The 12,455-nt window shown below is 39.4% G+C and overlaps 3 protein-coding genes across 3 annotated transcripts; 2 read left to right on the top strand and 1 right to left on the bottom strand.

Moving 5' to 3' along the window:
• The first annotated feature begins 698 nt into the window (after positions 1-698).
• LOC137729233 (probable starch synthase 4, chloroplastic/amyloplastic) lies at positions 699-7,143 on the top strand. The gene is made up of 16 exons (XM_068468096.1): positions 699-901; positions 1,042-1,273; positions 1,364-1,412; positions 1,794-2,892; positions 3,006-3,057; positions 3,289-3,411; positions 3,485-3,560; positions 3,653-3,837; positions 3,922-4,116; positions 4,211-4,282; positions 4,944-5,153; positions 5,291-5,416; positions 5,847-5,996; positions 6,083-6,144; positions 6,243-6,318; positions 6,516-7,143. Exons 1-16 carry the CDS (start codon positions 750-752, stop codon positions 6,690-6,692), a joined length of 3,036 nt encoding a protein of 1,011 aa, XP_068324197.1. The 5' UTR covers positions 699-749; the 3' UTR covers positions 6,693-7,143.
• A 455-nt stretch (positions 7,144-7,598) lies between these two features.
• Positions 7,599-8,566, bottom strand: LOC137729232 (chlorophyll a-b binding protein 3, chloroplastic). The gene has a single exon (XM_068468095.1). The coding sequence runs from the start codon at positions 8,502-8,504 to the stop codon at positions 7,707-7,709; it is 798 nt and encodes a 265-aa protein (XP_068324196.1). The 5' UTR covers positions 8,505-8,566; the 3' UTR covers positions 7,599-7,706.
• A 1,444-nt stretch (positions 8,567-10,010) lies between these two features.
• LOC137729231 (chlorophyll a-b binding protein of LHCII type I, chloroplastic-like) lies at positions 10,011-11,075 on the top strand. Its single transcript, XM_068468094.1, has one exon. The coding sequence runs from the start codon at positions 10,105-10,107 to the stop codon at positions 10,894-10,896; it is 792 nt and encodes a 263-aa protein (XP_068324195.1). The 5' UTR covers positions 10,011-10,104; the 3' UTR covers positions 10,897-11,075.
• The last annotated feature ends 1,380 nt before the right edge of the window (positions 11,076-12,455 follow it).

Raw genomic sequence — 12,455 nt, 5'->3', positions numbered from 1 at the left:
ACTAATGTCGTCTTTTTTTTCTTTCTATTAAATTTAAGAATATATTAAGAACTTCATCTATTAGAAACGAACTTATAAGGAGAATTGTTATTAGCATTTCAAAAATCTCATTTGGCACTCCAAACTTTCTATAATTAAAAAGAAAAATACATTTATAAGAAATGTAGAATGGTATTTTTAAACTGCTAATAATAATTCCCCTTCCAAATTATTCGCTTTCAATCATCCAACTTCCAAATTTCATGGTAGGTTTTTATCATAAGAAATTTTTGTGGAAGGGCCCACCTGATATGGACCTTGGCCCACACCCCCATCACCGTTCGATTTAGATAAGGTGACTCACTCACCTCGGTTTCCATCTGCACTCTACACCTCACCCTCCTAAATGAGGATTTCTTTTTTGAAAATCTCAAAAAAATTTAAATCGTGTCTCATCGTATATATGTAGATAAAAATTATTTTAAATAATTTTATTTAAAATTAAATATAAATAATATGATTAATAAAAAATAGAATCCACGTACGCTTGCTAATCCAATTTTTATTTTTATTAATTCCAACAGAATGATTAATAAAAAATAGAAAAATAAAAAAGTTAGAATATTCGATTACTTTCCTTGGACGGGAGACTTCCTCTGCTGATGCTCGCCCCCGAGTCGTACGATAAAACGACTGTTAGTCGTTGTGCCAAAGAAACCACTTCTTCTCCCTCTTCACCGAAACGGGAGAGAGAAAGCTTGAGATCATCAATGGCGGTCAGACTAACGACCTGGTTCGTCACCCAGGGGCTCAGCATTACCGGCTCCAACTCCACCTCCCGCCACCGCTCATATTCAAACGCTCGCTTTTCGTTTCACTGCTCTCCTGCTTCTTCCTGCAAGCTCCGGCACCGTAATCTCAGGTACCTTCCCCCTCCTCACTCTCTCTCTCTCTTTCTCTCTCTCTCTTCTCTCTGAAATCGTTTATCGATCAAATTCTCAAACTTCAATCTGCTTGATCGAGTGATTGATGATAATTTTGATTCAATTTCGACTTTTGAAGTTGCAATTGCGTGAATAAGAGGCAGAGACTGAGGAAGAAAGGCTCGGTCGAACAGCCTTCGACGAGTACAGATTTCCGGTTCAATGGCGACGATGACTCTGAATCTGACGGTGCTTCTTCGGCGGGCGTCATCGTCCCCATTGAAAGCGTATCTGATGACGAAGCTCCCACTGCCAATGGAAACGATTCGATTTCGACAACTTTAACTCCGTCTGATCAAGCAAATCCTTCGGTAACTCTTCATCTTTGCTTATCAAAACTCAAGAGTCAGTGTTAATTGTTAAATGATTGTTATGAGTTTGATTGCTTGTTCGCTTTACAGGCGTATAATACTCAGGATTTGGTTGGCATGATTAGAAATGCAGAGAAAAGTAGGTTATTACTCTGCCCTGTTCATTTGGCTTCAATTATATTTATGGTCCGTTTGGGACTGCTTTTGTAAGAAGCACTTTCGCGCATAAGCACTTCTAGCATCTTTATTTGAAAACTTAAAATTTTCTATCAGAAATTCTAGTGCTTTTTGGATAGCACTTAAGAAACCACTTTTATGATAAGAAAGCACTTGACTTATGCGTAAGTGCTTTTTTTTTTTTTTTTTTTTTTGAGAGAGAAATGTACAAGTGTTTCCAAGTTTTCTTTCAAACATGGCCAAAAGTGCTTTTAGCATCCTATAAGCAGTTTCAAACAGGCCTTACTGTTTATTCCTCATTTATTAGAATTGTGAAACATGTATATCTCTTTTGTGGCCTTAGATATCCATCTTCTCAACCGGGCGCGGGTAAATGCGCTTGAAAACCTTGACAAGATTCTCGGTGAGAAGGAGGCATTGCAAGGACAGATGAATGCTTTGGAGATGAGATTGGCAGAGACCGATGCGCGGATTAGAGTAGCTGCCCAGGAAAAAATAAAGGTGGAACTTTTGGAAAACCAGTTAGATAAGATGCAGAATGAACTGAATCTCAATGGTGACCGTGGTGTTGAAAGAGGTCAGGTGGAGATTTTTGAGAATGAAGACCAGCTGTTTAATGAAGAAGCTCCTCTACCATACAGAACTAGCATCAATGCTCTTGTTGCCAATCTGAATGCATTGAGATTGGAAAATCAATCCCTCAAGAATGATGTAGAAGCACTCGGGGAGGAGCTTAGCTTTGTGAAGAATACGGATGAACGGGTGGTAATGCTGGAAAATCAACGGTCGACTTTAGAGTCTGCGTTGAAAGAGTTGGAATCGAAATTGTCAGTTTCTCAGGAAGATGTATCCAAACTATCCAATCTTAAAGTTGAATGCAAAGGATTATGGGAGAAGGTGGAGAATTTGCAGCTACTGCTAGATAAGTCAACCAAACAGGCAGATCAAGCTATTGTAGTTTTACAGCAGAACCAAGAGATTCAAAAGAAAGTTGATAAATTAGAAGAATCTATTGAAACAGCTAATGTCTATAGAGAGTCATCAGAAAATATGCAACGATACAATGAGCTGATGCAAAAGAAAATAAAACTTATGGAGGACCGGCTTCAAAGATCTGACGAAGAGATACATTCTTATGTTCAATTATATCAAGAATCTGTGGAGGAATTTCAAGATACACTAAATACTCTAAAAGAAGAAAGCAAGAGAAGGGCAGTTGATGAACCTGTGGATGATATGCCATGGGAATTTTGGAGTCGTTTATTGCTTATGATCGATGGTTGGTTGTTTGAGAACAAAATATCAATTGATGACGCCCAGGTGTTGAGAGAAATGGTTTGGAAGAGAGAGAGACGAATTCGTGACTCATACATGGTCTGCAAGGAAAAGAACGAGCATGATGCTGTGTCTACATTTCTCAAACTGATATCATCACGAACAAGGTATGAACTTTCTAGTATTAGAAGAATGCAGGATTGCATGTCGTTCATATTGCTAGTTTGTTGATTTTTGTATTTAAGCTTCTATTTAATCTGCGAGTTTGTTGATTTTTTAGTCCAGGATTGCATGTCATTCATATTGCAGCAGAGATGGCACCGGTTGCTAAGGTGAGTTCAGCTTGCCTCTATAAATTTTTATCTTTTTTTGCTTTATTCTATTAAGATAATTGAGCAGGGTTTCTTACTTGTCAAGCTACAATTACTTTTATTACAGTAGTTCAGATTCAGGAATTTGTTAAACACTGTTTAATATTCATGTCTAAATGTATAGGGACATCTCACAGATCTTCCGTATTGTTTTGATAAACATACCATCAACATAACTAGTTAATTTTACAGGTTGGTGGTTTGGGGGATGTTGTGGCTGGTCTTGGTAAAGCACTGCAGAAGAAGGGACACCTTGTGGAAATTGTTCTTCCCAAATATGACTGCATGCAGTACGATCGTGTTCCTGACCTAAGGGTATGCTGAATAGTTAATTAATTTTAGAAAAGATGTATTTTCTACTCGAGTTTCATTACACTTTAACATGCAGGCCCTAGATCTGGTGTTAGAGTCATACTTTGACGGTCGACTATTCAAAAATAAAGTCTGGGTGGGCACTGTTGAAGGTTTGTTCATTGAAAGTTTCGTTTGCATGACATACTATTGTCTTGGATTTTCACTGTAGTCTTGGATGCTCACTCTGGTGTTGATTATGCAGGTCTTCCTGTTTATTTTATTGAGCCTCTGCATCCTGATAAGTTTTTCTGGAGAGGACAGTTTTATGGGGAACATGATGATTTCAAGCGATTTTCCTTTTTCAGTCGTGCAGCCCTTGAGTTGCTTCTTCAATCTGGCAAGCAACCAGACATAATTCACTGCCATGATTGGCAGACAGCTTTTGTTGTATGGACCATTAAACCTTCATTTTCCTTTACCATGCTCTCTCTCTCTCTCTCTCTCTCTCGACTAACTTGTTGCTGTTCTTAGGCTCCACTTTACTGGGACCTATATGCTCCAAAGGGATTGAACTCAGCTAGAATATGTTTTACATGCCACAACTTTGAATACCAAGGGACTGCACCTGCTTCAGAATTGGCATCTTGTGGTCTTGATGTCCACCAGCTAAATAGACCAGATAGAATGCAGGACAACTCAGCACATGATAGGATCAATGCTGTTAAGGTATAGCAATTGCTGATTCATTTATTACCAGCATTCCGGGAATTGGCAAAAGCTTTCCTGATTCCATTATCATTTTTGTGCTTTTCTCTTTAAGGGTGCAGTTGTATTCTCTAATATCGTGACAACAGTATCTCCCACCTATGCGCAAGAGGTGCTGACTGCTGAGGTATGGCTTTTGCTCATAGTCATACTAACAATTGCCTATAGATATCAGATTCAAATTCAAATTTCTTGCCCCGTCCCAGCCTATAGGCATTGTTTCCTTTTAACATTTGATTTTGGAGAATCTAACTATTTTAACCAAATGTATGTTTCCGTCATAAATTGTGTAAATCTGTCTCTCTTGTATACATAGTAATCCAGATTCCACACACGTTAGAAATATCAACATCTAAGCATATGATTTTGTTTGTGGATTTGTGTTGAGATGATGTTGGCCTCTTCAGATGAAAGAAAAATTCTCAAAATTGTACTTTTCTATGAGAGCTTTGATATAGAAGTCATCAGTTGTTGGACCTCTGGTAAATTATGTGGCTCCTAACCAAAAGGTTCTTCATGTCGGATACTCAACATCCCACTTTTATTCTGTTTTTGGGCATTAGTACACTTCACAGATGAGAAAAGAGAACAATATATCTCTTCCCTACTCATGTAAAAATACATCATACTCTCTGTTTTGGACTTTTGTGACCGTCAAAATAACTTTACGGCAGACAGCCTTGAAATTGTTTAAGATGCTATGGGTGAAAAGTCTTGTGTTGTTAGCCAATTTTTCGAATTCTTGAACTTCCGTTTGTAAAAAAATAGTTGTTTATTTACGATCACAGGGAGGACACGGTCTCCATTCAACACTAAATTTTCATTCTAAGAAGTTCAATGGAGTTCTAAATGGTATTGATGCTGATGCATGGAATCCTGCCACTGATGCGTATCTCAAAGTACAGTACAGTGCTAATGATCGTCAGGGGAAAGCAGAAAATAAGGAAGCTTTAAGAAGAACTCTGGGGCTTTCTTCGGCAGATGTCAAGAGGCCATTGGTAATTTCTTTTTCTGTTAAATTTTCTCTGCAGTTAGAATCATATCTGGAACTCTATAAAATAGCATCATTATTCTATTTTCGGTAAGCCAGATGAGTGAATTCTTAGTTGAAATTGTTTGATCAATCCTTTAATAGGTGGGCTGCATAACAAGATTGGTGCCACAGAAAGGTGTACATCTTATCAGACATGCAATATATCGAACATTGGAGCTCGGAGGACAGTTTGTACTTCTGGGTTCTAGCCCAGTGCATCATATTCAGGCACTGCTCTATCTTCCGTTTTGATATTATATCCTGGCTATGTTCGTTACTGTTAGAAAATTACGCTGTTAGTTTATGCTCAAGCAGGGAATGTATCTCTGTTGTCTCTAACCATATTAATGTATCACTAAGTTGAAAGCAGTATCAAACATAATACCTATTCTCTAATCCAATATATTGCTAAGATTTTGAGTTCAAGTCCAATGCGATAGAAAAGTCCAATTTAATATCTTGTTCTTCAAAGTTTGTTTGTCATGCTTATTTAATTAACAAATGGATATAAATGTTTCAAATTTAATGAAGTTATAAATACGCTGGATTTTCCCGTATGGTAGATGTGAATACTTAGTAGTGGCTAGCTTTGCTCTTCATTATCTGATGATCTAATCTATAACTGAAAGGTTTTTTGTTGTGTTGTTTGCTATTGTAGAGCGAATTTGAGGGTCTTGCAAGCCATTTTGAGAATCATGATCATATTCGTTTGATATTGAAGTACGACGATTCTCTTTCCCATGCCATTTTTGCTGCTTCTGATATGTTCATCATCCCGTCTATCTTTGAGCCTTGTGGACTTACACAGGTAAAGTCTGTTCTCTTTCCTGCGCAAAACTTCAGCACATTACTCGCTACATCACGCTGGATTAACTTGTGCTTTTTCTTGGGCAGATGATAGCCATGAGATACGGTTCTATACCCATTGTAAGAAAAACTGGTGGTCTAAATGATAGGTGAGCATCCACTGCCTGACCTATTTTATCGATTCTACTAGCGATTTAGGTTATTCCTTCTAGACGAACCTTAAACTCCTAAAATACTTAATGTGCAGTGTTTTCGATGTTGATGACGATACTGTACCTCTTCAGTTTCGAAATGGATATTCATTCTTGACTCCTAACGAACAGGTAAAGCCCATCCATATACATTCTTCTTTCCTTTGCTTTCCCTTTTTTTCGTTTTTGATCAGGCATTCGTGCTCAAGGCTAGGAATTTGATAGTAGATCCTTGCCTCGTATCGTGATTTTTCTCCACTCCAGTAAATATGTTATTCTAGTTTTTCTTGTCTAATATTTACCGTATCCTGACTTGGAAACGCCAACAGGGATTCAACGGGGCCTTGGGACGTGCATTCGCCCTCTACATGAATAAGCCGGATAATTGGCAGCAGCTTGTTCAGAAGGTCATGACTATAGATTTCAGTTGGGATACTTCTGCATCACAGTACGAAGAACTCTACTCCAAGTCTCTGGCCAGAGCAAGGGCTGTCGCTCACGCTTAAAGCTTTATGATACCTTGCTATATAAGCCAGGCGCGTCCGTGCTTTATTTAGCGAAACAAATGTGGCTTCGTCTCTGGCAAGTTGGAGCTCGGACTGGTAAGGTCCATATATGGATGCATGTTTTGAACGAAAGTTATCTGACCAGCAAGCACACCAGAAGCTTGAGATTGAATGTTTTCAAGTTCTGCAAATGTTAAATTAAATGCTCGAAGCGACAGAGGTGGTTTTAAGAATCGATGTGCCTTCGACCAAATGTTCATTCTTTTACATTCGATCTCCATTTATTTGTTCATAAAACCCGTTAAGTAGTATACTAATTACTAGGTTCTTAATTTAATTACGAAACTCGTATACCTTTCGGGCACATTAATTGAATACATAAGTATCTCTACGCAAAATATACAAGAGATATGATGCAAATAAAAATTCAAAATCATGTTTATTCTTCTAATTATTGAATCATTTTCTTCTTCAAAGCAGAGTATCTGAGCTCGCATTGCTCGTAGACTCGGAGCTATTTTATTTGGATCTTCCTATTACCTAGGGAGTAGGGATGGTTAATTTTTGTGGTTATGAGGATGGATATGACATTTCCGTTCCCAAATCAAATCGTTGCCATCCTCCTCTATATGTCTAAGCTAGCCTGTGTTAGAAATTGTGGATCAAATACAATTGCCACACGTTGTAGAGGTCGAAGAAATGATTGCTATTAAAGGGGTAGATTGAGTCGTGGTTCGCTTAAATTGCAGCGAGGTCTTTTGAAGGAAAGGTTTTAGGTGAATCTGAACAATGTAATCTCATAGTTCATATCTTCCCCTTGCATTTCTGAGTTCAGTTTTGCTTTGCCCTAGCAGGCAATATTTCAAAGTTTTCTGGTACGAATTTCGACCAATTAAGATATTGTTCAAAAACGAAAAGATCGAAATAGTTCAAATTAATTGTTGTCCATCACTCGGTACCAAATTTACATCATCGACAACACTACAAACAATAGTACAAAACAATTCGGAGCTCTCACTTTCCAGGAACAAAGTTTGTGGCATAGTTCCAAGCATTGTTGGCGACCGGGTCGGCAAGGTGGTCGGCAAGGTTCTCCAATGGTCCCTTTCCGGTGACGATGGCCTGGACAAAGAATCCAAACATGGAGAACATGGCCAACCTTCCATTCTTGAGCTCCTTCACCTTGAGCTCAGCAAAGGCTTCTGGGTCATCGGCAAGGCCCAACGGGTCGAAGCTTCCTCCGGGGTAAATAGGGTCGGTCACCTCTCCGAGGGGTCCGCCGGCAATTCTGTATCCCTCAACTGCGCCCATCAACACCACTTGGGTAGCCCAGATGGCCAAGATGCTCTGTGCATGGACCAAGCTAGGGTTTCCCAAGTAGTCGAGACCGCCCTCGCTGAAGATCTGGGCTCCGGCCTTGAACCACACGGCTTCGCCGAACTTGACACCGTTGCGGGACAAGAGCTCTGGGAAAACACATCCAAGAGCTCCGAGCATGGCCCATCTGGAGTGGATCACTTCGAGCTCACGGTTCTTGGCGAAGGTCTCTGGGTCAGCTGAGAGTCCGGCGGTGTCCCAGCCGTAGTCACCGGGGAACTCGCCGGTAAGGTAGCTTGGGGGCTCGCCGGAGAATGGCCCCAAGTACTTGACTCTATCAGGGCCGTACCATGGGCTGCCAGAGGAGACTTGTTTGGTAGCAGTTTTCCTCATGGAGACTCTTCCATTTCCGAAAAGCTCGGTGGCTCCCGGGGAAAGTTGCACGGCTTTGCCGGCGAAGGTTGGGGAAGACAGAGCCATTGTGGAAGCAGCCATGGTTGAAAGAAAGGATTGAGGTTTGATTGACAGTTCAAGTATGAGAGTAGTGATTGATGGTGGCCGATTTGGTACGTACTTATAGTGGCAAGATATCAAGGCCACTTATCTTATGTTATCTAAAGCTTTAATCTCATTGGACTGCCAAGATTTTTCCTCTGTTTTTGTTTGCCTACGTGTCAGTCTCTCTAATCCACCACGTCCTCAGATTCATTTCCCTGACCTATAACCAATGTGGGCTCACCATGATTACTCTCAGCCACCAGAATATCGGAAGCTCTCTCTCTCTCTAAAACAATCTTGAAAAAATCTACAAGCTGGGGACGTTGGGTGCATTCTATCGGTTGGAGTGTTACAACCTACAGGAGTCGTGACAGTGCCTTCTCAACGGTCGAATGTTAGGGTTAATTGATATGGTAATTAGGAAGTAAAATTTTCACCCTTCAGAAAAAAGTTAAAAGAACAATCGAGTGGTAGGCAGAGGGCGTGTGAGGAAAATATCTCTGCAGAAGGAGAAGAAAAAATCTTTGTGAAAATATCGGATGATCTTGGTCCACATCTCAAACTTACTTTCACGTGAACCGGATTATAATTTGGATGCAAGAAATTTGGTTTGACCTCTTCAATCTTATCCGACCCAAAAAATATCTCTTCCTAAAACTAAGATCAGAAGCATACATGTTAGTTTGCACGAAGTTAATACATGCATTATGTGATTATAGTAACAAATGTTGAAGAATAGGATGCTTCTGCATATATGGATTGAGTTTGTCAACATCCAAATTAGATTCATTGCTAAATAGCATTTACTATTTTTTATATTGCCTTTTGTTAAACAGGAATCATGATTTCAAAGTAAAAACTTACTTTGTGAGTTAAGTCAATTGGCCAAGACAGTGTGTCTGATCGGTCTTCTTGTACTAAGTTAGCATTCTCATTCTCGTAAATTAATAGTTCAGAATATCGTTTTGTTGTGAAAGTTTCGTACGATTTTGTAGGGTCCATAGTAATCTTCAAGTACACTCTTAAAAAAAATCTCTCAAGTCTAGACAACTGTTGCATTGATGAGTTTGTTAAAAAATCTCTCAAGTCTGGACAACTGTTGCGTTGTAAATAAGAAACATACAATTTGTTTAGAATTATAAGTGACTTCATTCATTCTTCATGGCTAGCAATGCAGCAATGTTCTGAGAGGTCCAGAATTTGGAAATACGGAGGTGTACAGTTGCATGGTAGAATTAGGGTTTGGTCCTACAGAGGAAATCCTCTACTATCTCCGAGCACAGAAAGCCTATCCAATTGGACAAGTGGCATTGTCCGATTGGACAAAATAGTGGTACCCATGCATTATTGTCCGAGATTTTTCAAACACCAGGACAAACTGTATAATCTAGCGACTGTTGGTACTAATGGTGGTAGAGGGTGCCAACTAGACAAGAAAAATCGAACTTCAGAATGCCAATACCAATGAGAGTAAAGTTATTGATTTTCTAGGATAAGGGCACTGTCCTATTTAAGCCATGAAGCCAATCACAACCACCCATCATCCTCTCTTTCTTTAACTGGTTTATCATTCTACTAGTATCACATTTGTTTTGCAATGGCTGCTTCCATGGCTCTCTCTTCGCCAACCTTCGCCGGCAAAGCCGTGCAACTTTCCCCGGGAGCCACCGAGCTTTTCGGAAACGGAAGAGTGTCCATGAGGAAAACTGCTACCAAAAAAGTCACTGACAGCCCATGGTACGGCCCTGACAGAGTCAAGTACTTGGGGCCATTCTCCGGCGAGCCCCCAAGCTACCTCACCGGTGAGTTCCCCGGTGACTACGGCTGGGACACCGCCGGACTCTCAGCTGACCCAGAGACCTTCGCCAAGAACCGTGAGCTCGAAGTGATCCACTCCAGATGGGCCATGCTCGGAGCTCTTGGATGCGTTTTCCCAGAGCTCTTGTCCCGCAATGGTGTCAAGTTCGGCGAAGCCGTGTGGTTCAAGGCCGGAGCCCAGATCTTCAGCGAGGGCGGTCTCGACTACTTGGGAAACCCTAGCTTGGTCCATGCACAGAGCATCTTGGCCATCTGGGCTACCCAAGTGGTGTTGATGGGCGCAGTTGAGGGATACAGAATTGCCGGTGGTCCCCTCGGAGAGGTGACCGACCCACTTTACCCCGGCGGAAGCTTCGACCCATTGGGCCTTGCCGACGATCCAGAAGCCTTTGCTGAGCTCAAGGTGAAGGAGCTCAAGAATGGAAGGTTGGCCATGTTCTCCATGTTTGGATTCTTTGTCCAGGCCATTGTCACCGGTAAGGGACCATTGGAGAACCTTGCCGACCACCTTGCGGACCCAGTCGCCAACAATGCCTGGAACTATGCCACAAACTTTGTTCCCGGAAAGTGAGTGAGAGTATGAGAAGAATTGAAGACTTGTCGTGAGTCCCTTTTGTTGAGTGTGGATTTGAGCGTGGAAAATTTGTTGATGTTGTAGATTGGTGGGTGAACCCTAGAGCAGAAAAATGTGAATTATCTAGTATGTAAGGCTGAATCTGAATGGAGTAAATTTCTATTTTTTTCAATATATGTCAATATTTTTTCGGACAATCTTTAATCTGTTCTGAATTACGAGAATATGAGTTTTTATTTTTTTTTATTTTTTTATTTTTATTTTTTTATAACAAACAATACTACCTACGTTAAAGGAAGTGGGTGAGCTTAACCTCACAGCAGCAAATATAAGTTAAGTGAATTTGTACATAAATTAATATAGTTTAAAATATTATTTAAAGAAATAAAAAAAATTACAGGGTTAAGTGATTCGAAGCAGAGCACATTGTTCTAGCGGATTGCGATTGCGTGTTTATTTTTTTATAGTAGTTGTAAATTAATAAGAAAAAAAATGTCATGATAAAAGATAAATGCACGTTCCCATAAGAATGTACCAATGTACAATTATAGTAATTCAAAAGAATATACCCGTATACAATTTCAAATATTAAAACACATATGTGACAAAAACAAAAACAAAAAAACATTGTACCCATATAAATTCTTAATGTCAAAAAATGATTCAGGGATAGAAAAATGGAAGCAAACCATAAGACCAAATTAGATAAGGGCACATACTATATAAATCTTACAGGAAAAAGTTATAAATAGGTATAAAACAATTTAGAAGAAAAAGTTGCAATGGTAGTATAGAATAAAAGTTGGGTACATGGATTAAGGAACAAGGGAAGAGACTGTACCCAATAAAATTAAAATTACGTTCATAGGGTCATTTGTTATGATTTTGCAATAAAATGGTCATGGAGAAAAAATAAGTTTGAACAAATTTTGGCAAAATTTAAATTTGAGGATACATATTCCGTATAATAATGTTGAATTTGAATATAAACATAAATTTGAGTGAGAGAATTTTGAGATTTTCAGCTACAAATGTTATTCAACCTTTTGAACATGATAATGTGGGAGAAATTATAAATTAAAATTTGTTGTAAAAAAATAAAAAAGATGACATGGAACTATGTTATTAGTAAAATGCTGAGGTGTACAAAGTCAACTAGTCAAGAGACTTTGATAAAAAAAAAAAATTAAAAAAAAAACTGAAAACCAATAAGATTTGAGTCTATAAACATTAGTGACTAGGGATACTAGATCCTAATTTTTCCCAAATTAATTCTTGATGGTTGTTAAGCTAGCTAGGTATTACCTGACAGCTGATTTGCCCTCAAATCCATTATAATTAGTTGCAGTGCAGATAAGTTACAGACAGCAGTGGGTGTAGAACCTGAAAACTGGTTGCCATCTAAACTGAAGGCTTGAAGTTTGGATAAGGACCCAAACCATGGTGGAATATTTCCCGTAAAGTTGTTGTTTGTAAAGATAATCAACTTCAGTCGGCGTAAACGGGTCAATTCATGAGGCAAGGTACCGTGGAAACTGTTATTTCTGAGGCTCCAC

The sequence above is a fragment of the Pyrus communis genome, chromosome 3 (genome assembly GCF_963583255.1).
Source record: "Pyrus communis chromosome 3, drPyrComm1.1, whole genome shotgun sequence".
Classification (NCBI taxonomy): domain Eukaryota; kingdom Viridiplantae; phylum Streptophyta; class Magnoliopsida; order Rosales; family Rosaceae; genus Pyrus; species Pyrus communis.
This window is presented reverse-complemented; position numbering and strand designations above follow the sequence as displayed.

Excerpts from the sequence above, each read along its gene's own strand:
- LOC137729232 (XM_068468095.1), bottom strand. The coding sequence starts at position 8,504 with ATGGCTGCTTCCACAATGGCTCTGTCTTCCCCAACCTTCGCCGGCAAA.
- LOC137729233 (XM_068468096.1), top strand. The coding sequence starts at position 750 with ATGGCGGTCAGACTAACGACCTGGTTCGTCACCCAGGGGCTCAGCATT. Across the intron at positions 2,893-3,005 it reads CTGATATCATCACGAACAAG|TCCAGGATTGCATGTCATTC; the intron begins GTATGAACTTTC and ends TTGATTTTTTAG. Across the intron at positions 3,412-3,484 it reads ATCGTGTTCCTGACCTAAGG|GCCCTAGATCTGGTGTTAGA; the intron begins GTATGCTGAATA and ends TTTAACATGCAG.
- LOC137729231 (XM_068468094.1), top strand. The coding sequence starts at position 10,105 with ATGGCTGCTTCCATGGCTCTCTCTTCGCCAACCTTCGCCGGCAAAGCC.